This window comes from Sus scrofa, chromosome X (assembly GCF_000003025.6).
Source record: "Sus scrofa isolate TJ Tabasco breed Duroc chromosome X, Sscrofa11.1, whole genome shotgun sequence".
In the NCBI taxonomy this organism is placed as follows: Eukaryota; Metazoa; Chordata; class Mammalia; order Artiodactyla; family Suidae; genus Sus; species Sus scrofa.
Genome location: NC_010461.5, coordinates 101,409,861 through 101,433,638, shown reverse-complemented (window position 1 = coordinate 101,433,638; position 23,778 = coordinate 101,409,861). Strand labels below are relative to the sequence as shown.

Here is a 23,778-nt window from a genome sequence, read left to right as displayed (position 1 = left end):
AAAAGCAGTGACTTGGTTAAGGGAAAGCACTGAGATGACGAGCTTCCTGCTGCCATCCGCAAGCAGAGGGACTTGGAGATCATGAAGAAGTAGCAGAAAAAAAGCAAATGAGTAGGGGAAACCCAAGTAACTTTGTGGCTTCATGTCCAATCCTCCTGTAGTGCTATAGGTCCCAGCCTCACACAGCATTCCCTTTGCCCTGAGTCTACAGCAGGTCCCTTTTGTGCTTCCTTTCCCTCAGGGGGCCTCTCCTACACCAGCCCCCTCTCCTGGCCAGGCCTGTGGTTCAGGGGATTACCCCTTCTCAGTGTTTTTATTTAAATGGTAGCTTTGTGGGAATTTCCTCTGTGGCAGAATCAGCAGCAGCTTGGGTTGCTGCGGAGGCATGGGTTTGATCCCTAGCCTAGGGTCACGGGTTAAAGGATCCAGTGCAGTCACAGCTGTGGCTCAGATTCAATCCCTGGCCCAGGAACTGCCATATATATGCTGCAGGTGAGGCCATAAAAAAAAAAAAAGTAGCTTTGTAATTCCAAGACAAATCAAAAAGAGGAAAACAATTAAGTGATTTATGCATTACTTTGGGATGCGATGCCATAATGAGTAAAAAAGGACAATGGACCAGATACTTAGAGTAGTCAAATTTAAAGACACAGAAAGTAGAACGGTGGTTGCCAGGGGAAGGGGGAAATGGGGAGTTGTTTAATAGGTACAGAGTTTTAGTTTTGTAGATGAAAGTTCTGGAGATTGATTACATAACAATGTGAATATAGTTAAAGCTACCAAACCATACCCCTACAAATGATTCAGATGGTAAATTTTATGTGTATTAACCACATTTTTTTTCTAAATTAAAGAAAAAAGAACATTGGACCAGAAGTCAGGAAACCTGAATTTTACTCCCTACTGTCTGAGTGACCTTGAGTAATAGCACATCTGTACTTCAGTTTTCTCACTGAAGCAATGAAAATTATTGAGTGATCTTTAAGTTCCTTTGGTTCTGATTGCTTGCAATTCCATGTTACAGATCACAATGGATGAAATGTCCTGCCTACCAAACACCAATATCATGGACTCTAATTTTCCTACCTTATTTTAGCCTTGAATACAGACACTTGAGATGGTGATGCTCTGGGCATTTTTTCCAGACTAATAATTTACCTCTGGCAATTCCTTCACTCTAGCCTTTAGAGTAACTACTGGATTCTACATCCTTTCCTAAAGCACCTTTCTCCTACTTTTTACAAGGCCCTCTTCTAGATTGGGAGATTTCTGGCACATAGCATTAAAGGCAGTATCTAGATCGTTTTTGATGTTACTTGTTAATATTTTCACTATATTATTTTAAACCATTTTACTTATTTATTTTAGGGCTGCATCTATGGCATATGGAAGTTCCCAGGCTAGGGGTCAAATCGGAGCTGTAGCTGCCAGCCTACATCACAGCCACAGGAACACGGGATCCAAGCCCCATCTGTGACCTACACAGCAGCTCACGGCAATGCCAGATCCTTAACCCACTGAGCAGGGCCAGGGATCAAATCCCAGTCCTCATGGATACTAGTCCAGTTCGTTACCACTGAGCCACAGAGGAACTCCTTGAGCCACTTTTATTTTTATTTTTTGTCTTTTTTTTTTTAGGGCTGCATCGGCGGCATATGGCGGTTCCCAGGCTAGGGACTAAATCAGATTCGTTAACCACTGAGCCACGACGGGAACTCCCCCAAATACTTCTGATGCAAACACCTTCAGGTACCAGAAGGCTCCCATTGTGGCTCAGCAGGCTAAGTTCCTTAGCCTGGGAACTTCCATGTGCCGCAACCTGTGGCCCTAAAAAGCAAAAAATAAACAAATAAATAAAAAATAAAAATCATTAATGTTAAATTGTTTTATGACATTTAATTATCTGAATAATGTTTCAAAAGCATCTGAAATAAAGATCAAAAGGATCTTTAATGTTAAAAAAAAGTAAACTTCTAGGCTCATTAGCACTCAGAATTCTCATCTTTTGGTAGAGATGGTCAAAAGCTTAGAGAATGATTATAATAATGTACCCCAAAATGTACTCAGTTTGAAACCTCTTCTTTAACCTTCAATGTTGCTGACAAGCTCTACAGCAGCTGCCATCCTTAAAGGAAAAACTTGTATATTTTAATGTCTTTTTTTCCTAATAGGAGTTTATATACTTCTCTTCTACATTACTTAATACACCTTCTATATATGATTCACAGTATTAAAATGCCACTCATTCAAGCTCTATTTAGCAATATAACTCCTTTATATATTTACATCATATGAAAAGTTGCAGAACACTCTAAATCCAAGTAGTTTCAACTACAAAACTTACGATCTACACACAGTGATAAAAGTTAGCCTTCATTGTCCTTTAAAATAGAGCATAAACTCACACTTTTAAAATTAATGGATCAGTGGATCTTCCTTATATACTGCAGAAAAAAATAAACTGTAAAAACTTTATTTTGTTTTTTTGGCCACCCTGTGACACATGGAGTTCCTGGGCCAGGGGTCAGATCTGAGTCGCAATTGCAACCTACTCTGCAGCTATGGCAACACGAGATCCTTTAATCCACTGTGCCAGGGACCAAACCTATGTCCCAGCACTCCAGAGATGCTGCCAATCCTGCTGCATCACAGTGGGAACTCCTGTAAAAACCTTTTAAGACAATGAGGAAAATTAAAACCAACTGAATTTCAGGGAGTTCCCACTGTGGCTCAGTGGATTAAGAACTCAACTAGTAACCATGAGGACACGGGTTTGATTCCTGGCCTTGCTCAGTGGGTTAAGGATCTGATGTTGCTGCAAGCTGCAGTGCAGGTCACATATGCAGCTCAGATCTGGTATTGCCATGGCTGTGGCTGTGCCTACAGTGTAGGCTGGCAGCTGCAGCTCTGATTCAACTCCTAGCCTGGGAAGTTTCACAGGCTGCAGGTACAGCCTTAAAAAGAAAAAAGAAAAAGAAAACCAACTGAATTTCAGATGAAATTATGTTAAGTGTATTTGATAATTGTATGCTATGGGCTAAATGTCTAGTTATCTCCCCAAAATTCATGTGCTGAAGCCATAATCCCCAATGTAATGGTACTTGGAGGTGGGGCCTTTGGGAGAAAATTAGGTTTAGATGAGGTCACAAGGATGGGACTCCATGATGGGATCAATGTCTTTATAAGAAGAAGATGAGAAAGCAGAGTGCTCTCTCTTGGCCATGTGAAGACATAGAGAAGGCAGCCCTCTGCAAGCCTGGAAGAGTCCTCCTTACCAGGAACCAAATCTGCCTACACCTTGATCTTGTATTTCCCAGCCTCCAGAACTATGAGAAACAAATGTTGTTTAAGTCACTTAGTCCACGGTACTGTTCGAACAGTCTGAGCAAGCTAACACACATTATCAAGGTTATCTTAAAAAAAGTCCTTACCTGTTAGATATTTACTCAAGTATTTATAGGTAAATGATACATAGAATGTCTGGGATGTACTTTGAAATACTACAACAAAAAAAAGTTGGGGAAAGAAATGAAGCAAGATTGGAAAAGTGTTGATAGTTACTGAAGCTGGTTGATGGGTATGTGAAGGTTCATTATCCTGTTCTCTCCACTTTTGAGTATGTTTGACATTTTCCATAATAAAAAGTTTTAAAAAAATGTTTATCCTAATGGGAATATGAGAGGAGAGAAATGAATGGGCCACAAAGTCATATAAGATACTACCCATAATGAAGTGATGTTAGGTGTTTCTTGTTTTTTGAAACCAGGCATACATACCTTTCTGTAATGAAGTCTGACTTGATTCATCTTGTGCATTGTCTTTCTGAGCACTCACTAAATCTGCAACCAGAACCTCAAGTGATTTATAGTTGCTTCCAGATGTCTCAATCTTTTCCTCCATTATTTTCTTAATGTCCTTGAAACTGAATCCCATTCGTATAGCTTCTTGTACCATAGGATTCTGGAATATGGTATCATCTGAAACGAGAATTGGTGATGAAAATAATCATAGTTTATTTTCATCAACACAACTTAAGAGCAAAGTATAGTTAAAAGAAAAATTTAAGCAGCAAGCAAAAAAAATCAAAACCAAAGCAGCAAACCAAAGCTGCATAGGAAAGAGGATTTTGAAATAGTGAGGCACTGAAGAATCACTTTCAGAATCTTATAATAGAAATGCAGTGAGGGAGTTCCCTGGTGCTCAGCAGGTTAAAGATCCAGCATTGTCACTGCTGTGGCTTGTTGCGGGGGGTGGGATTACTGCTGTGGTGTGGGTTCAGTCCTTGGCCTGGGAACTTCCACATGCCATGGGTGAGGCCAAAAAAAATACAAGTAGGTATTTTGTAGAACTATGAATTGAGATTAGGTGCTTTAAAGACTATGATGAGGGAGTTCCCGTTGTGGCTCAATGGAAACAAACCCGACTAATATCCATGAGGATGTGGGTTCGATCCCTGGCCCTGCTCAGTGGGGTCAAGGATCCAGTGCTGCCACAAGCTGTGGTATAGGTCACAGATGTGGCTTGGCTCTGGCATTGCTGCGGCATAGGCCGGCAGCTGCAACTCTGGTAAAACAGATAAGAAAAGGGTTAAGAGCATCAAAAATTTGAACATCTTTCAAATCAGCTGTACCCATTAACAACTAACATAAAGTACTTAAAAGGGTGGATGTCTTTACTGAGTCACCAGCAATTATTCTGAAAAAAATCAAGAGAAATAGAGAGATGTCCCAGTCTGTGATCTTGAATGTATCAGTTTCCTATCCTCAGACTAAGTTTCTGCAGCTGAGGGGGGTGGACTAGCTAAGGCAGGAAAGCAAATAGAAACTCACTTTAATAATACTCAAAGAAGGAATACACATTGTGATGTGCTAAAGAGGAGAATTCTATCCTTTGACTCATCAATTCCACTCTTGGGAATTAAAAATGAGAACATATGTCCACCAAAGACATACACAAGAATATTCATAGCAACATTATTTATAAAGCCCCAAACTGTAAATAATTCAAATATCTATCATCAGGTGAATGGATAAATTATGGTATATTCAAATACTACACAGCAAGAGAATGAACTACTGCCAGACAACATGGATCAATCTCATAGATATGATAAGCAAATCATCATCATAATGATGAACCAGAGGAAAAAAGGAGTATATACTGTATGATTACATTTTTAAGATGTTCAAATCTAATCTATGGTAATAGTAGAATATAATTTGGGGGTGGATATTTATTGGGAAGAGGGCCTGAAGGCACTTTCTGGGGTGGTGGAAATGCTCTATATCTTGATCTGGATAATGGACACACACACACACGTTAAAATTCACTGAGTTGAACACTTATGATTAGTGCACTTTGAGCATTTTATGTATATTATACCTCAATAACGGTTTTTAAAAGTGGAAGCTGGAAAGGGAGATATATAGGGATTTGATTATGAAGAATATTATATGGTAGGAAACTAACTTAAGACTTGTGGGTTTTTTGTTATTGTTTTTGCTTGTTTGTTTTTTGGCCACATCTGTGGCACATGGAAGTTCCCAGGCCAGGGATCAAACTCACCACAGCAGTGACCCAGCCATTGCAGTGACAACACTGGATCTTTAGCCCACTTCGCCACAGGAGAACTCTTAAGATTTATGTTTGATAAAGAAAAATTCTGGAGTTCCCGTCGTGGCGCAGTGGTTAACGAATCCGACTAGGAACCATGAGGTTGCGGGTTCGATCCCTGCGCTTGCTCAGTGGGTTAATGATCCGGCGTTGCCGTGAGCTGTGGTGTAGGTTGCAGACGCGGCTCGGATCCCACGTTGCTGTGGCTCCGGTGTAGGCTGGCAGCTACAGCTCCGATTGGACCCCTGGCCTGGGAACCTCCATATGCCGCAGGAGCGGCCCAAAGAAATATCAAAAAGACAAAAAAAAAAAAAAAAAAAAAAAAAAAAAAAAAAAAAAGAAAAATTCTGTTAAGATGTTATAATGCAGGAGTTCCCATTGTGGCTCAGCAGTTAGTGAACCTGACTAGCATCCATGAGGATGCAGGTTCGATCCCTGGACTCACTAAGTGGGTTAAGGATCTGGTGTTGCAGTGAGCTGTGGTGTAGGTTGAAGACGTGGCTTGGATCCCATGTTGCTGTGGCTGTGGTGTAGGCTGGGGGCTACAGCTCCAATTGGATCCCTAGCCTGTGAACCTCTACAGGTCAAGAGTGCGGCCCTAAAAAGACAAAAAGACCAAAAAAAAAAAAAAAAGATGTTATAATGCAGATAAAACCAGTTATGAGAGTACAATAGTCTGGATGGGGAATAAAGGCAGGGACTATGGCAGAATCTGTGGATTTTAGATAATCTATAGATTTTATCATTTTTAAAATTTCTTTTTGTCTTTTTCCTTTTCTAGGGCCGCTCCTGTAGCATATGGAGATTCCCAGGCTAGGGGTCTAATCGGAGCTGTAGCCACCGGCCTACGCCAGAGCCACAGCAACGTGGGATCCGAGCGATGTCTGCAAGGCCAGATCCTTAACCCACTGAGCAAGGCCAGGGATCGAAACTGCAACCTCATGGTTCCTAGTTGGATTCGTTAACCACTGCGCTACAACGGGAACTCCAACACTCTATAGATTTTAGACAAAGGTGGAACTCATTAGACCCAGTAACTCATTAAATTCTGAGGAATTAAGGGACAAAAAGAAGTTAAAATGACTCAAATTACCAGGTGACTTTGTGAATTATAGTACTATTAACTATAATAGGGGGGCGGGAGGAGGAAGACCAGAAATGAAATCAGTCTGAGTGCTTTTAGTTTTTAAGATTTTTAAATTTTATTTATTTATTTATTTAGTCTTTTCTAGGGCCGCTCCCGCAGCATATGGAATTCCCAGGCTAGGGGTCGAACTGGAGCTGTAGCCACCGGCCTACACCAGAGCCACAGCAGAGTGGGATCCGAGCCGCGTCTGCGACCTACCCACAGCTCACAGCAACACCAGATCGTTAACCCACTGAGCGAGGCCAGGGATTGAACCTGCAACCTCATGGTTCATAGTCAGATTCGTTAACCACTGCGCCACGATGGGAACTCCTAGTTTTTAAGATTTTTTTAATAAAAATTTTTTTTATTTACTTATTTTTTTGGCTGCTGCATATAGCAGCTGGATGTGGGATCTCAGTTCCCAGAGCAGGGATTGAACCTGGGCTGCAGCAGTGAAAGCACCATGTCCTAACCACTAGGCTACCAGGGACCTCCCCTGAATGGTTTTTAGACATGCTGAATTTGAGCTGTTTTTGAGATTTTGGGGTGGAGATGGCCAGATGTCAGCTGGACATCACTCTTTTCTGGTTTTATTAATTGATTGATTTCTAACATTTTAATTTAACTATTATTATTTTTGCTGCATCCATGGCATGCAGAAGTTCCCCAGGCCAGGGACTGAACCCGTGCTACTGTAGTAACCAGAGCCATAGCAGTGACAATGCTGTATCCTTAACCCACTGAGCCATAGGGCAACTCCTGATTGTTTCTTTGCTGGCTCCTCTGCCCACCTAATTAGACTTTGGTGGTTCCCTTTCATTCCTTCATCGATTTTTTTTTTTAACCATCTTATGGACATCATCCTCCCCACACAACCTCATTTTTTTTTTTTTTTGGGTGGGGTCACACCTGTGGCATATGGATGTTTCCAGGCTAGGGGTCAAATTGGAGCTGCAGCTGCTGGCCTACACCACAGCCACAGCAAAACCAGATCCAAGCCACATCTACGACCAACACCACAGCTCATGACAACACCGGATCCTTAACCCAGTGAGCGAGGCCAGGGACTGAACCTGCATCCTCATGGATATTAGTCGGGTTCTTAACCCACTGAGCCACAAGGGAACTCCTAACCACCTTTTTTTGAGTTCTAGGTTTTAATATCCACCTACATGGATATTCCACAGCTATCTCAACCTCAGGTTGCTAAAAACCAAAAGCAAGTATAATGGGCTATCCACATGAAAAAGAATTAGAAGAACCTCCTACTTCATACCATATACAAAAATTAACTCAAAGTGGATAAAAGACCTGAATATAAGAGCTAAAACCATAAAAAACCTAGAAGAAAACACAGGTGACCTTGGATTAGGCAAGGATTTCTTAGATATGACACCAAAAACATAAGCAACAAAAAATAGACAATTGGATTTCATCAAAATTTAGAAGTTATATGCTTCAAAGGACACCAACGAGAAAGTGAAAAGACAGAATGGGAGAAAATATTTGCAAATCATAGCTGACAAGGGACTTATAATCCATTAAGATATATAAAGAACAATTACAATTCCATAATAAAAAGACAATTAACCCAACTAAAAAATGAGCAGAGGAGATGAACAGACATTTCTCCAAAGACATACAAATGGTCCATAAGCACATGAAAAAATGCCCAACATCATTAGCTATCAGGGAAATGCAAATCAAACCACAAGGAGATATTTCTCCACAATGAGCCACCTTCACTAGGATGGCTGTAGTAAGAAGACAGACAACAAGTGTCAAGAAAGTTGTGAAAAAACAAACTGGAACCCTCATACAAAGCTGATGTAATATAAAATGGTGCAGCCACCTTGGAAAACTGTCTGGCAGTTCATCAAATTTAAACATAGAGTTATCACATGACCCATCAATTTCAATCCTAAGTATATACCCAAGAAAGCTAAAAACTTAGGCCCACACAAAAACATGAACAGGGAGTTCCCTGGTGGTCTACTGGTTAGGACTTGGCATTTTCAATGCTTTGGCTTGTGTTCAATTTCTGGTCTTGGAACATGAGATCCCACATCATACTGTTGCATGTTGCAGCCAAAAAAATGTTTTTAATTAAAGAAAAAAAACCTGGGAGTTCCTACTGTGGTTTAGAAGCTGACTGCAGTGGCTCGGGTTGCTGTGGAGGTGTGGGTTCAATTCCTGGCCCAGTGCAGTAGTTTAAGGATCCAGCATTGCCACAGCTGTGGTGTAGGTTGCAGACGTGGCTCAGATCTGGCATTGCTGTGGCTGGGTGCAGGCTGGGAGTTGCAGCTCTGATTGGACCCCTAGCCTGGGAACTTCCACATGCAACAGATGTGGGTCTAAAAAGCACCCCCCGCCACTAATCCTAAACCAGAGCAAGAGTCTCATTAGTCACAAAAAGAACAGTAAGCAGCGAAAGGATGATTACTATCAGGAAATGTTAGGAGTTCCCTTGTGGTGCAGTGGGTTAAGGATCTGTCATTGTCACTGCAACAGCTTGGGTCACTGCTGTGGCATGGGTTTGATCCCTGGCCTAGGAACTTCCATATGTCATGTGTATGGCCAAAAAATAAATGAATAAGAGAAATGTTGTATTCTTTTTTCCACTGTTCAACATGGGGACCAAGTTACACATACATGCATACTTAATTTTCGCTCCCATTGTTGTGTTGCGATGTAAGTATCTATACATAGTTCTCAATACTACACAGCAGGATCTCATTGTAAGAGAAATGTTATAGAATCTTTGCTTCTGGATAATTTCAAAAATACGGGATGGAATAAATGATTTCTCTCTCTCTCTCTCTTTTTTTTTTTTTTGCTTCTCTTAGGGCCGCACCTGTGGCATGTGGAGGTTCCCAGGCTAGGGGTCTAATTGGAGCTACAGCTGAGCAACTCGGGATCCGAGCCATGACTGTGACCTACACCACAGCTCATGGCAACGCTGGATCCTTAACCCACTGAGCAAGGCCAGGGATTGAACCCACAACCTCATGGTTCCTAGTCAGATTTGTTTCTGCTGCGCCACAATGGGAACTCCCATAAATGACTTCTTAAACTGTATAATTTATATACATTACAAAACCCTTATCAAATAATATCAAAGTGGCTCTCCTTCTCTAGCATATTTATGAATATATATAGTAGTATTCTCTTGCCTTGTAATCCTTAAAATACTAAATAGATCATGCTATGAGTATAGGGAGTAGGGAATCATCACGAATACTCTAAATTTATTATTTTTCAAATGCGATGCCCAGGTTGAAAATGAGATCTGTAGTGTGATGTGGGATTCAGAAGACCTTATTTACAGTCCTAGTTCCCCTAAAGATTTGTAATATAATCATGGGCAGGTCACTTAACTTCTGTTTCTTCATCTGAGAGGTGGGATAACAATATCTTTGTTGCTTAACATAATATCTTTTTCTGCATACTTTTTTCCCTGCATACTTTTTATTTTTAAAGATGTCTATGATGTTTTATCTTTGTGATAAAAAACCTCTACCTCTCTATAAGGTAATGGTAAACAAACCAAACCGTACTCCTCTGTGAAGAAGCTGGTGAAGAGAAAAAGATGGCATGGGATAAGGAATCACGTAGGTTAGGGCCGGTCATTAGTAGAACACTGGATTCACAATCCTGGCTAACTGAAGAAATTCCAGGGACAAAAATACATTTAATCCTCCTTGTTGTGATTTTAACAGAAATGGCAATGGACAGCCTACGGCTGTTCCTCTCAAACTTGAAAAAACTGTTTAACCTCTGAATGAATGTTCCTAATATATAAATATCCAACTTAAATTTATAGGTACTTCATTAATTCTTTAATTTATAGCAATCTTATCTCAAATAAATATACCTCGAGAGAATCAGTTTATCTTTCCACCTTATATATAACAGCTATAGTAAATTGGCAAATTATTTTAGTAAGTATATTTACCAATTCTTTTAGTTAATGATGGTGTTTTTTCAGCACTTCTCACCTAAAATAGAAATATGAATTGTAAGTTAGAATTCTTCTTCTTCTTCTTTTTTTTTTTAATCTTTTTAGGGCTGCACCCACGGCATATGGAGGTTCCCAGGCTAGGGGTCTAATTGGAGCTGTAGCTGCCGGCCTACGCCAGAGCCACAGCAACACGGGATCCAAGCCGCGTCTGCGACCTACACCACAGCTCACGGCAACGCCCAATCCTTAACCCGCTGAGCGAGGCCAGGGACCGAACCCACAACCTCATGGTTCCTAGATGGATTCGTTTCTACTGCACCATGACAGAAACTCCTAGAATTCCTTTGGGTAGAAGGCAATTGCCTCAATTTTAAAAGTTACATTAATAATGAATTTATTAATTGGCTTTATTCCAATTTAACATATGAGTAGTCATAAGAGGCACAGACTGATGAAGCTAGAAGTTAAAAGATCATCTAACCCAATCCATTCATTTCAGACAAGACAAGAAGGTGAGGCTCAGAGAGATTAAACAACTTGATCAAGACAATATAGTTCATGGCAGGGCCATAATGGCAACTCTTGTCTCCCATTCTAGTCCAAGGCTCTTTGCACATAGTACTGATGCTTTGGCCACCCCAGGCCACACTATCAACTTAGATACATTTTTGAGATTTTAAAGACTGTCTATGAAAAGATAAGAACTATTTATGAATATAAATCACATTATACAGTATAATTTCAGAAGGCTGAGTGATTTAAGTATTTTACTTCTTCAAGCCCATTTTTGCCCTGAGCAAAACTTAAATCAGTTCAATTCCCTTTTCAAAAATATGCTTTGGATTAAGAAAAACTAGCACTCTTCAAGATCTCCCCTTTAAGCTCGCCACATATTATTAATTTAAAATACTGTACTGTGAATTTTACTCCAAGAAATCATTGCAAAACAAGTTGTGTAATATTTGAAAATACATAATCTATAATATATGACTTACCAGAGACTCCTCAATTGAATGTGTTAAATGAATACTGTTTATATATTCTTGTCCCTTCTCTTCTAACAGATATTTACACCTAAACAATTAAAATAAAGTTAAACTCTAGTAACTCATAAATTAGTAAGGTATAAGTAAAAATATACTTTCCATCATCTTAATTCCATTAACTTGCTTTTTGATCTAAGGAGCCACAAAATAAAATGTTATTCAATTCTCTATCCAACCTTTATTTTAAGGTTAAAATAATGTTCCCATTGTTATCTTAATATGCTAATGTTAGTAGAGCAAAAAATATAAACTTGAGACCCTTCAACTTTTAAGCAAGTTATTAAATTAGCACCTTGATATTTTAAAAGAAGCTTTAAATAGTTAATCTTTTTTTGGGGGGGCATGCAGAAGTTCCTGGGCCAGGGATCAAACTTGCACAACAGCTGTAACCAGAGCCACAGCAGCGACGCTGGATCCTTAACCTACTGAGCCACAAGGGAATTCCTTAAATCATTAATCTTACTGAGTTTTATTTAGATTAACTAATTGTACATTTTAAAGGAATTTTTTAGGCTTTCAGTCTTTCCTTTTAAGGTTGCTAAAGGTTAAGATTTATTTTCAAGTTACCATTTTGAAATTTCAAGTTGTACTCTTTTGCAGGCCAAAAATTCATATCACTGTACGCATCTGTGTACTTTATTTTATTTATTTTGGTTTTTTTTGTGTGTACTTTATTTTAAAGAGGCAAGATGACAAAGAGACATTTAGAATGTCATCATTTTAAGATGCTACTAACTGTAAACAGCATGATTATATGATGTACCACCACTGCCAATTACATTATCACCCACCATCACATGTGTCCAGATTTTACAAATTTAAACTGTGAACAATTATGTGTCTTAGAATCAGTGAGATTCAGCAGTATTTGCTAAAGGGGTGTGATAAGTTCTCTGCAACATGGGTTCTCTTGTCCCCATCATTAAAGAGCCCACTTCCTACAACAACAAAAGCAGACATTCCTAATTTGGTGTTTAGAAATGGAATCATCTGGAGCTCCTGTCGTGGTGCAGCAGAAGCGAATCCAACTAGGAACCATAAGGTTGTGGGTTCAATCCCTGGCCTCGCTCAGGGGGTTAAGGATCCGGTGTTGCCCTGAGCTGTGGTGTAGGTTTCAGATGAGGCTCTGATCTGGCATTGCTGTGGCTCTGGCGTAGGTTGGCAGCTGTAGCTCCGATTGGACCCCTAGCCTGGGAACCCCCATATGCTGCAAGTGCGGCCCTCAAAAGACAAAAAAAAAAAAAAAAAGAAAAAAGAAAAGGAATCATCTGAATGTCATATTTATGATACATAATGTTTTGGTCACCAGAGAAAGCTTAGGTTTTTATTTTTTTTTAAATATATAAAGTAGGTGACCCCATTTTTATAAACCTGGTGCAAATTTTGATCCACTGGTGAAGGCAAAAATAGTTGAGGTGAAAAGTTATTCAAATTTTCTCACTGCATACAGTCTAACTTGCCTGTCACTGAATGAACATTTAAATACCTTACCCTGGATACCACTTCGCATGCTGTTCCCAAGGGTCTTCACTGGGCTTCCAATCTGTTAGCCCTCCTCCACAGTGAAAGCACTTTACTTTATCACCTTCACCTAAGAAAACATAAAAGTAAAAAATAAATGTATTTGTGTAATTACAAGCTTACACAAAACACCCCTTTAAATACTATAAAATTAAGCATTTCTAAATCACATGAAAACCTCAGAGCTTAAAAGAAGATATCTGAATTCACATCTAAGTAACAGATAAGCTCATTTGAGGAGGAAATACACATTAAATTCACTGATTGAATTTGAGGTATTTTACAGAAGACAAAAACAAAATTTCCTAATCTTTATGTGAAAAACTACAATTGGTTTTAACATGTCATTTGGGGCCATCAATTCTACACTTAATTTTTGTTTTTCTTTTGGCCTTGCTCTGTGGCATGTGGAAATTTCCAGGCCAGGGATCAAATCCAAGTCATAGCAGTGATCCGGGTCACTGCAGTGACAATGCCAAGATCCTTAATCTGCTGTGCCACAAAGGAACTCCTACACTTACTTTTTTTTCAAACTGAAACTTTAACAATAAAGTTCAGTATAATGAAATTACAAAGTAAGTTTCTTTAAGGTTATAGCAATATGGCACTAAACAAACTTGCAAGATTTGCTATATGATACTAAGTAAATAAACTACTAATTGATATTTTGTATTTTGGCACCCAAAGTAAATGGGTCAGATATACATTGATATACTTTTTCTGAATATTCCTGGAAGCCCTCACACTAACGGCCCTTCTTTCCATACTGAGATGTCTACAGTAGTCCATTTGAAAAGTGCTCCTGGTAAGCAATAAGATATCATGCAGGGCAGCTTTCAAATATACTGTCTATGTACAAAAGGCAGATACCAATTTTAACATCAGCCAAAGTAAATTCTCTATTAACTCTTCTTACAGAGTTGTTGTGAGGTGTAGAGAAAATGCATGTGATACATATATATTCAACACAAAGAGAAGGTGCACAATATAATTCAGTGCTTATATTACAGATTCAACATAAGGGTTCAAAGAATAATACTAATATATATAACTATACTAGCCTACACCTAAATATTTAATAGTTTAGTGGGCAAATGGCATCTATTATTTTTTAGGAGCCCTGGGATAGTTGGCAAGTTATTTATTAGCTCAGTTTAATAATAAAGTTTACCTAAAGCATAAAATCCAGCTCTTGCAAGCTGCTCCTTGTTAACTGAATATATCCACGTCCCAAATGTAATGATCCGTGCTTCATAATCTGCCATGGCTGGATTTCTTGGAAGATTTGTCGAATTTGGGAAATTCCTATCAGAACTCACATCAGATTCACTTCGAATATTAACATTCCGGCCCAAAACAAAAAAGCAATTAGGAAAGTGCCGCCTGTGTTCTGACCATGCACGATCACATGGTTCCCAATTTTTCAGTTTCCCGCCACAACAAAAGCACTGCACCTGATCATCAATACCTGTGTAGTAGAGTCCAGCACTAGCTAACTCTCTAGGGGTTAAGTGAGCATAGTCTGGCCAGTTCTGAAACGACTTTAATCTAGCTTCTTCACTACACATGGCAGGGTTCCTCGGGTATATGGTGTCTGATAAGTCTACAACCTGTCCAGTTCTCAAAAGATAGTCTGCATGAGTCTCAGATGGCCTTTCTAAAACAAAATGATTTCTGTTTCCCAGATAGTTTTCAGCTTTGTACTGACCATTTTGGACACCAGGATTTGTAGGTTGCACAGCACTATTTTCCAAATAAAAGCCATTGATAAATCTGCAATTTGGGGATACTTTCCTGTGTCTTCCAACTGCTGAGTCTCCATATTGCCATCTATCTACTGCCGCATGACAACTAAAGCACCGCACTGTGTCTCCTTCACCAGTATATAGAAAACCAGCTCGTGCTAGCGTTGATGCTGAAACAGGACTACTACTTGGAAAATTAGCAAAAGTTTTTAGTCTATTAAACTCTTCTACAAATTCTTCATCCTTATTGATGTCTGTAGGTACACAAGATTTAGATCCTTCAAAACTGTTAAAAGTCATCTTCTCTTGAAAATAGGACTTGTCCACCTTTTCTAAAAAGAGAACATTACATTAGGAAATCCAAAATGTGAAACACAGGTAATACACTTTTGATATTAGGAGCTAACAAATTACCCACTGATGACATAAAAGTAATCATACAATCTCTAAGAAACATTCTAATTATAAATACTAGAATTCTGTATTACCACATGATTGAGGTCATAAATTAAGAACTATCATTTTTTTTATTTTTACTTATTTATTTTTGGCTGCACCTGTGCCGTGTGGAAGTTCCCCCAACCAGGAATCAAACCCATGCCACAGCAGTGACCTGAGCTGCCGCAGTGACAATGCCAAATCCCTAACCCGATGTGCCATAAGAGACTTCTTGTTTTCTCTTTCATAGGAAAGTAATATTTAAGCAAGTAGAATTATTTAAGTGCTTACTTTACATAAATATGGAAACTATATGATACAGAATTTATTAAAATTATTAACCATTAAAACCATCAGTTAGGAAAAACACAAAAGAAGCATAAAATATGCATATTCTTGAAGTCAATGCATAATTGTTATAATGGATTATTGTATATTCAAGGCATAAAAGTTCAGTTTTTACAATAAAAAAGGATGTTCAGAATGTTAATGATTTTCAATATTTCCTTACTGATGAGCAAAAGATAAGTTTTATTCATAATATTGGTTCCAATGTGTTCTTTAAGAGTATCAAATATTTATGACTTTCAGGCATAAACAAAGATTCCATTTTTGTTGGAAATGGATCATCTCAAATGTATATAATAGTGTCCTCTAGGGGGTGGCTCAGGAAAAATATTAAGTACATGTAGACCTTTAATTGCTATTATTTTTGCAATCAACTGCCCACAGTCAAGGAACAATCTGTTCAAATGGAAGAAAGCCTCATCAGAGCTGCCAAATTACAGCTGTATAATATCTAACCGAGATAAAATACTAAAAGGAACTGGCTGGGTTATGAGAAGAGTGGCCAGATAATTTATCCTCCAAACCTGGATGCTTTTGAAAGTGAAAAATGATGCTACTAATAATTACACTGGGACAAGAGGTGCAAATCAGGGTTGCCCCAAGCAAACCTGGTTCTCCAGAATCTCGCACTGTTCCTGACACTGTGCTCAATACCTGCTTGTCAAATGCAAAATAAAAGAACAGTCATAATGACTCCATCTCTACTTCATATGCATATTAACTTATTTCTTGGGAAGAATTAGCAGCTCTTTTGGCATTATGTTGGCACAATATGTCTGGGAATATCATCTCTCTTGGAATTAAAGTTCAACACAAAGCTTCTGGTTTGTAGGCTGGCATGGACTTCAGTCTTTCCTGGACTTGTCAATTTATAATGTTATTAATTCAATATACCTCAAGAGCTGACTTATAGCTCATACAACAATTTTTAGATGACACTCTCCATGACTTTTGGTTATTGTTTTCCAGATGTCTGAAAACATTCCAACACTAGTTTCAAGATCTTTGTTGAATCAGCATAAACTAGATGACAAAAACCAAGATTCAATGAAGCCAAGGCTGCCTTACAGGCTAATGAGATAAAATAGGGTTATGTGTAAAGTCTTATATTCTGATGTTAAAATTCTGTTTTATGTGAGCTGTGCTGTAGGTTGCAGACGTGGCTCAGATCCCATGGCTCTGGCGTAGGCAGGTGGCTACACCTCCAATTAGACCCCTAGCCTGGGAACCTCCATATGCCCTGGGTGCGGCCCTAGAAAAAGGCAAAAAGCCAAAAAAAAAAAAAAAAATCTGTTTTATAACTAAAGGAAGATGGAATCTTGGTTTGGACTTTTTTTTTTTTTTTTTGCTTTTTAGGACTACCTTTAAAGATCTAAAAGGCTGTCATGTAGAAAAGGGATTCAAATTGTTTAGCTTGAGGGCAGAATTAGAGTCAATGAACATAATTACAGCCAGTAGACTTTAACCCAACACAAGGATGAATAGCTACAACAATCAATATCAGTATAAAATGGGTTGGTACAGCAGAAATTGATAGAACAATCATTCAACTGTAATAAAAAAGAAAGAAAAAAGTATAAAATGGATTAGGTTGCCTTGTCAGTTATGAATTCCTCTCATCAATGGAACGGACTCTGGCATGGATCAGGTGACAATTCTCAATATAATCTAAAGCATATGAAAATTAGCTTCCCTAAGGTGTTAAGTTTTGTTTCTCAGGTCCATCAAAATAGATAAAGGTGTAAAATCAACGATGTAGTCTCATTTCATAATAGTGAATATTTGGTGTGGTTCAAGTAGTCATACCATTTCAGATAATATCAGATAAAGCTCTGTAATTCAACACTAGCAGGAGAATCTCTATTTGAAGCTTTCAAGTGGAGACCTCATCTTCCCAGGGGTTATTTCCATGCTAATAGTTTACATTTCACTTTTTTGAAAAGCAGATATTTATTCAGAAGTACTCAACTGAATAGTACATATACATTATCAGAATGTGAGGTTTTGGAGAAGGGTGAGAAAACAGAATTATCAGAGAGGTTAAGAGTGAAAGGGAGGAGTTCCCGTCGTGGCGCAGTGGTTAACGAATCCGACTAGGAACCATGAGGTTGCGGGTTCGGTCCCTGCCCTTGCTCAGTGGGTTAACAATCCGGCGTTGCCATGAGCTGTGGTATAGGTTGCAGATGTGGCTCGGATCCTGCGTTGCTGTCGCTCTGGCGTAGGCCAGTGGCTACAGCTCCGATTGGACCCCTAGCCTGGGAACCTCCGTATGCCGCAGGAGCGGCCCAAGAAATAGCAACAACAACAACAAAAGACAAAAGACAAAAAGACAAAAAAAAAAAAAAAAAAAAAAAAAAGAGTGAAAGGGAGAAAAATTGATTGACAGAAGACAGAAACCCTGGGATTGGAGGTAAAAACCCAAAGAAAGGGTTGGGAGCTTTTTTCTTTCTTCTTTTTTTTTTTCTTTGATTTTTAAGGCTGCACCTGAGGCATATGGAGGTTCCCAGCTAGGGGTCGAATTACAGCTGTAGCTGTTGGCTTACACCACAGTCACAGCAAAGAGGGATCCAAGCTGCGTCCATGACCTACACCACAGCTCACGGCAACGCCAGATTACTGACCCACTGAGTGAGGCCAGGGATCAAACCCGAGTCCTCATGGACACTAATCAGGTTTGTTACCGGTGTGCCACCACAGTAACTTTGGGAGATTTTTAAAAAAAAAGAATTTAAGTGAAATGAAGGTAAGGAATATGATACTTAGAAAATAAGTATATTCAGAACACAGGAATTGTGAACACAGAAGAAAATGAGGTATGAATATTGGAGAAGGTTTAGATGTGAAAAAGACTGAGTGCAATAGGTATGCTGAGATAAGTTAAGGCTTCTTTGTGAAATCACATTCAGGCTTTGTACTGGGTAAGTAGAAAGTTAAGAAGGCAGAGAGACAAAGATGTCCAATAAAGCTTTGACATAAAAGGGCTAGGCAGTCAGGAATCTTGAGGGAACAGTGGTTGGGAAAAACAGCACTCTGAAAGCTAATACTGGTATGAAAAGAATCGGGAGTTCCCATCGTGGCTCAGCAGAAATGAATCTAACATTCAGGGGATGCAGGTTCGATCCCTGGCCTCGCTCAGTGGGTTAAGGATCTGGCATTTCCATGAGCTGTGGTGTAGGTTGCAGATGCAGCTCACATCAGGCATGGCTGTGGCCAGCGGCAACAGCTCTGATGAGACCCCTAGCCTGGGAACCTCCATGTGCTGTGGGTGTGGCTCTAAAAAAAAAAAAAACAAAAACAAAACCCTCAGCAACCAGTAGTATATGTTTATACAAGGGGTATGGAAGATTTCAAGATGGTGAAATATTATGTTTAAAATATACATATACCTGTACACATACACAGCATGTGTGCGTGCACACACACACACAAACCTAGACAACTGGGTAAAGATAGCCATGGGCCTGCACCAAAAAAGGGAGACTGATTACTAATTTAGCAATAATGTGGCAATGTGGGGAGTTGATGGGGAGAGAAAAATATGCAGAAAATCTACCTACCTGGTATTTGCATACAATACAAAAGTTTCTATTTCTCTCAGGTCTTTATTATTAAAGTTGTCAAATATATAGAATAAAGTTGTTTTAAAGGGGAAAAAGGATATAAGGTTGGATGTCCTTCAGACTCTGAAAACATACTCATGAAAAAAATATTGAATGTTATATGCTGGAGGAAATAAGCATGGTTAAACAAATACTTATTTCAAAAATAAAAAATGGCTTTATTATTTCTCTTAGAAAAAAAGGAAAAAAAACACGTATACTAATGGACAAGACCTGGAAAATAATTTTTATTTATTTTTTTCAGTAATTGTTTTTTTCTTTTTTGGCTGCTTCACGGCATATGGAGTTCTCAGTCCAAGGAACAAGATCTAGAGCTGCAGCAACGGCAGATCCTTAACCCACAGTGCTGGGCCAGGGACAGAACTTGTGCCCCAGCACTCCAGAGACTCTGCTGCTCCCGTTGTGCCACAGAAGGTACTCTTTTGTTTCTTTGTTTTTAGGGCTGCACCTGCAGCATATGGAAGTTCCCATGCTAGGAGATGAATCAGAGTTGCAGCTGCCGGCCTAAGAAATAGCCACAGCAACACCAGATCCGAGCTGCCATCTGCTACCTATACCATGGCTCTCAGCCATGCCAGATCCTTAACCCACTGAGCGGGGACAGGGATCGAACCTGCATCCTCATGGATACTAGTCAGGTTTGTTTCCACTGAGCCACAACGGGAACTCTGGTAATTTTTAATAAATGGGTAAAATACGTTAAGGTGGCAGGATTAGAGGTGATCTTTTTCTTCAAAATGTCTTTAATATTTTCACTTAAAGTCTCTCAGGTTGGCACCACTGGCCTGGGTAAGAAGCCTAGTTGTGGAGGAGGAAGTCAAAAGCTTTAGGTAGATGAGCTAGTTAGCTGCCTCCTCACCTTTCTCCACCAGAGCTCTGCAGCCACCAAAGCAGAGGGAGAGTGGATGGAGTTATGTCTCTACCTGCCAGACAGACAGGATGCCCCAGCCACCCTGTGGAGCTCAGCATTGAGATCCAAGCTACCTCTGCAGGTACATTTGGTAAGTTGCAGGCTCCTGGGCTGCAGCCCCTGCACTCAGTGTGACTGCGGCTACCAGGGCATCCTGCAGCAAAAGAGCAGGTTTGGCACTGAAGATACCTAATGTTGACATTTTATTAGGCTATACAGACACCCAGGGAGACTATAAATAATGATGATAATTATCACAAAGCTATTTCAACAACCAACTTGCTGCTTAAGATTTTTATACAGAAAATAGGAAGAAGCTAACAATGCCTTTGGTACAGACAGGCTAATGAAGAAGGAAAATGTTTTAACCAATGTTCAGTCAACCACAGAAAAAAGCCAGTTCCAGTCATTGGTACGTACCAAGACTTCATGTGTATGTCTTCTATTACAGGTGTGAATATTCCCTCAGAAACACACTGGAGGATTACTTCATCTTTACAAACATGTCACTGAACATTACCTAGGACTCTATAGCTGGGATGGTTTTATCCTAAGGGAGATAAAGCATGGCTCAGAGAAGGTCCCAGGAATCTTTATAGACTGGCTTGCTCCAGGAGGTCTGGCTCACAGAACAGGACTATTGGCTGTTAATGATGAAGTTTTAGAAGTTAATGGTAGGAAACTTCAGAAATAGGTTTTGATCAAGTAATAGATAGGATGATTGCAAACAGCTGCAACTTCATCATACCAGCAAGACAAGAAAACAAGAGAATAGCGTTAGGAACAGTAGGACTTTTGGCAGCTCAGCCAATCTACTGATAATAGCTTTCTTGGCTATCCATAGAAGATTAAACCAAACACTGAGACAAAGGATGAAGACAGTGAAGATAACATTATTACTGAAGATAATGGTGTGCCACACTAGATTCATAAAGCTGTTTACTATCAAGAGCCTGGAATGGATAATCCAAATAGAACAAACTCGGTTTTGAGTCCGGACAGAATGCTTTTATTCCTTCTAATTAAATGAGTTTAGCAAGTGGTGCAAACAGAATTTGAAACATGTGTTCCAGATCAAAAACTCTTAGAGATGGAACAATCATAACATCGTTTGAATGTTTTCTGAGTGAGGTTGTCATAAGACTTGTATATTTGGCTAGTTTAAGAGCTTTTCAACCTGTGAGGAGCCAATGATTTGAAATAGGCATGAGAACAATAATGTTGTAAGTTCAAAATGTTAAATAGAAACAAAAAGTAGATCAGTGGTTGCCTACAACTGGGAGGAAAGAGGGAATGGGGAATAACTGCAAATAGTTACTGTGTTTCTTTTTGGAGTAATGAAAATATTCTAAATTAGACTGTAATGGTGGTTGTATAACTCTATGAATATACTAAAACCCACTGAACTGTACACTTTAAAATTTTATGGCATGTGCGTTATATCTTGATAAAACTGTTTAAATGTCATATGTTAAGATTGTACCTCTATGCCATTTGTTTTTTTGTTTCTTTTTTTTTTTTGTCTTTTGTCTTTTTGTCTTTTGTTGTTGTTGTTGTTGTTTGCTATTTCTTGGGCCGCTCCCGCGGCATATGGAGGTTCCCAGGCTAGGGGTCGAATTGGAGCTGTAGCCATCAGCCTACGCCAGAGCTACAGCAACGCGGGATCCGAGCCTCGTCTGCAACCTACACCACAGCTCACGGCAACGCCGGATCATTAACCCACTGAGCAAGGGCAGGAATCGAACCTGCAACATCATGGTTCCCAGTCAGATTCGCTAACCACTGTGTCACCACGGGAACTCCGGGAGACTCAATTCTTATCCTCATTCTCATTAGAAAGCATTCCTTTTGTTTTGGGTGTATCTATATATATATGTTGGTGGGCTATTGAACTTTTATTTTTATTTTTTGCTTTTTAGGGCCACCTCTGCGGCATATTCCCAGGCTAGGGGTCCAATCCGAGCTGAAGCCGCAGGTCTACGCCACAACCATAGCAACGTGAGATCCAAGCTGCATCTGTGACCTACACCACAGCTCACGGCAACGCCAGATCCCTAACCCACTGAGCAATGTTAGGGATCAAACCTGCGTCCTCATGGATACTAGTCGGGTTCTTACCACTGAGCCATGATGGGAACTTCTGAACTTTTAAAATGTACAGATGATCCCCAACTTACGATGGTGTGATTTATTATGATTTTTCCACTTTATAATGCTGTGAAAGTGATACACATTCAGTAGAAACCTTATTTGGAATTTTGATCTTTTCCTGGGCTAGTGCAGTTTGATACTCTCTCGTGATGCAAGGCAGCACAGTGAGCCCTAGTTCCCATTCAGCCCACAAGATCACAAGGGTCAATAACCCATAAACTTACAAGTCTTTTGTACCGATATAACCATCAATTTTTCACTTTCAGTATAGTATTCAATAAATTATACGTGATATTCCATACTTTATTATAAAATAGGTTTGTGATAGATGACTTTGCCTAACTGTAGGCTAATGTAAGTGTTCTGAGCATGTTTAAGGTAGGTGAGGTTAAGCTATGGTGTTTCATAGGTTAGGTGTATTAAATGCATTTTCAACTTAGGATGTTTTTAACCTAGAATGGTTTTATTGGGCTGTAACTGCATTGTAAGTTGAGGAAGATCTGTATTTAAGCGGTGCAAATTATTTTGAATCCAAAATGCACTTAGATTACAAGATTTTTACACACAGGACAAACTTCTGCACCTTTTTATTCAAAAATTTTGGATTTTCTTCTGTGGGACTATTTTAGGAACACTGCCTACACTTTAAAATAAAGCTGTGGCACTTACCATCGACAGGCAAAGTTTTCATTATTTTATTAGGCTATTTATTTTCCACACATTCACTTAGAACAAGGGTAAGGCTGCCAACTTTCATTTTTGCCTGACTTCTTTGGTGTTTATCATTGTACAATGTGTGCAAACACTAGAGTATACATAGACAAAGAAATTAAGATTATGAAGTTCCCTGTGGTTTTTTGGATAATTCCCCCCACAGCTATTTATTAATTAATCTTATGGTATGGCTAGTATGAATGCCTTTATAACAGCTCTGTGCTATTAAAACAATGAAGGATCAAATGATTCCATTTTGAAGGACAGCGTCTCTCTCTTTTTTTTTTTATTTTTGTCTTTTTAGGGCCACACCCATGGCATATGGAGATTCCCAGGCTAGGGGTTGAATTGGAGCTGTAACCGCCAGCCTACACCATAGCAACTCTGGATCCTTTTTTTTTTTTGTCTTTTTGTCTTTTGTTGTTGTTGTTGTTGCTATTTCTTGGGCCGCTCCCGCGGCATATGGAGGTTCCCAGGCTAGGGGTTGAATCAGAGCTGTAGCCACCGGCCTACGCCAGAGCCACAGCAACGCGGGATCCGAGCCGCATCTGCAACCTACACCACAGCTCACGGCAACGCCGG

General features: G+C 39.4%; 1 protein-coding gene and 1 pseudogene across 5 annotated transcripts in view; one reads left to right on the top strand and one right to left on the bottom strand.

The window, feature by feature from the left end:
• The window catches only part of XIAP (X-linked inhibitor of apoptosis), a 40,648-nt gene that overhangs the window by 6,383 nt on the left and 10,487 nt on the right, over nucleotides 1–23,778 (bottom strand). For all 5 annotated transcript variants that reach the window (XM_021079366.1, XM_021079367.1, XM_021079368.1 and 2 more), the window contains 5 exon segments: nucleotides 14,442–15,347; nucleotides 13,241–13,340; nucleotides 11,699–11,777; nucleotides 10,698–10,740; nucleotides 3,777–3,977 (listed from right to left, as the gene is read on the bottom strand). In XM_021079366.1, coding sequence (XP_020935025.1) covers nucleotides 3,777–3,977; nucleotides 10,698–10,740; nucleotides 11,699–11,777; nucleotides 13,241–13,340; nucleotides 14,442–15,315 — 1,297 coding nt within the window. In that variant the 5' untranslated portion in view covers nucleotides 15,316–15,347.
• On the top strand, nucleotides 20,327–21,436 carry LOC100737369 (annotated as a pseudogene).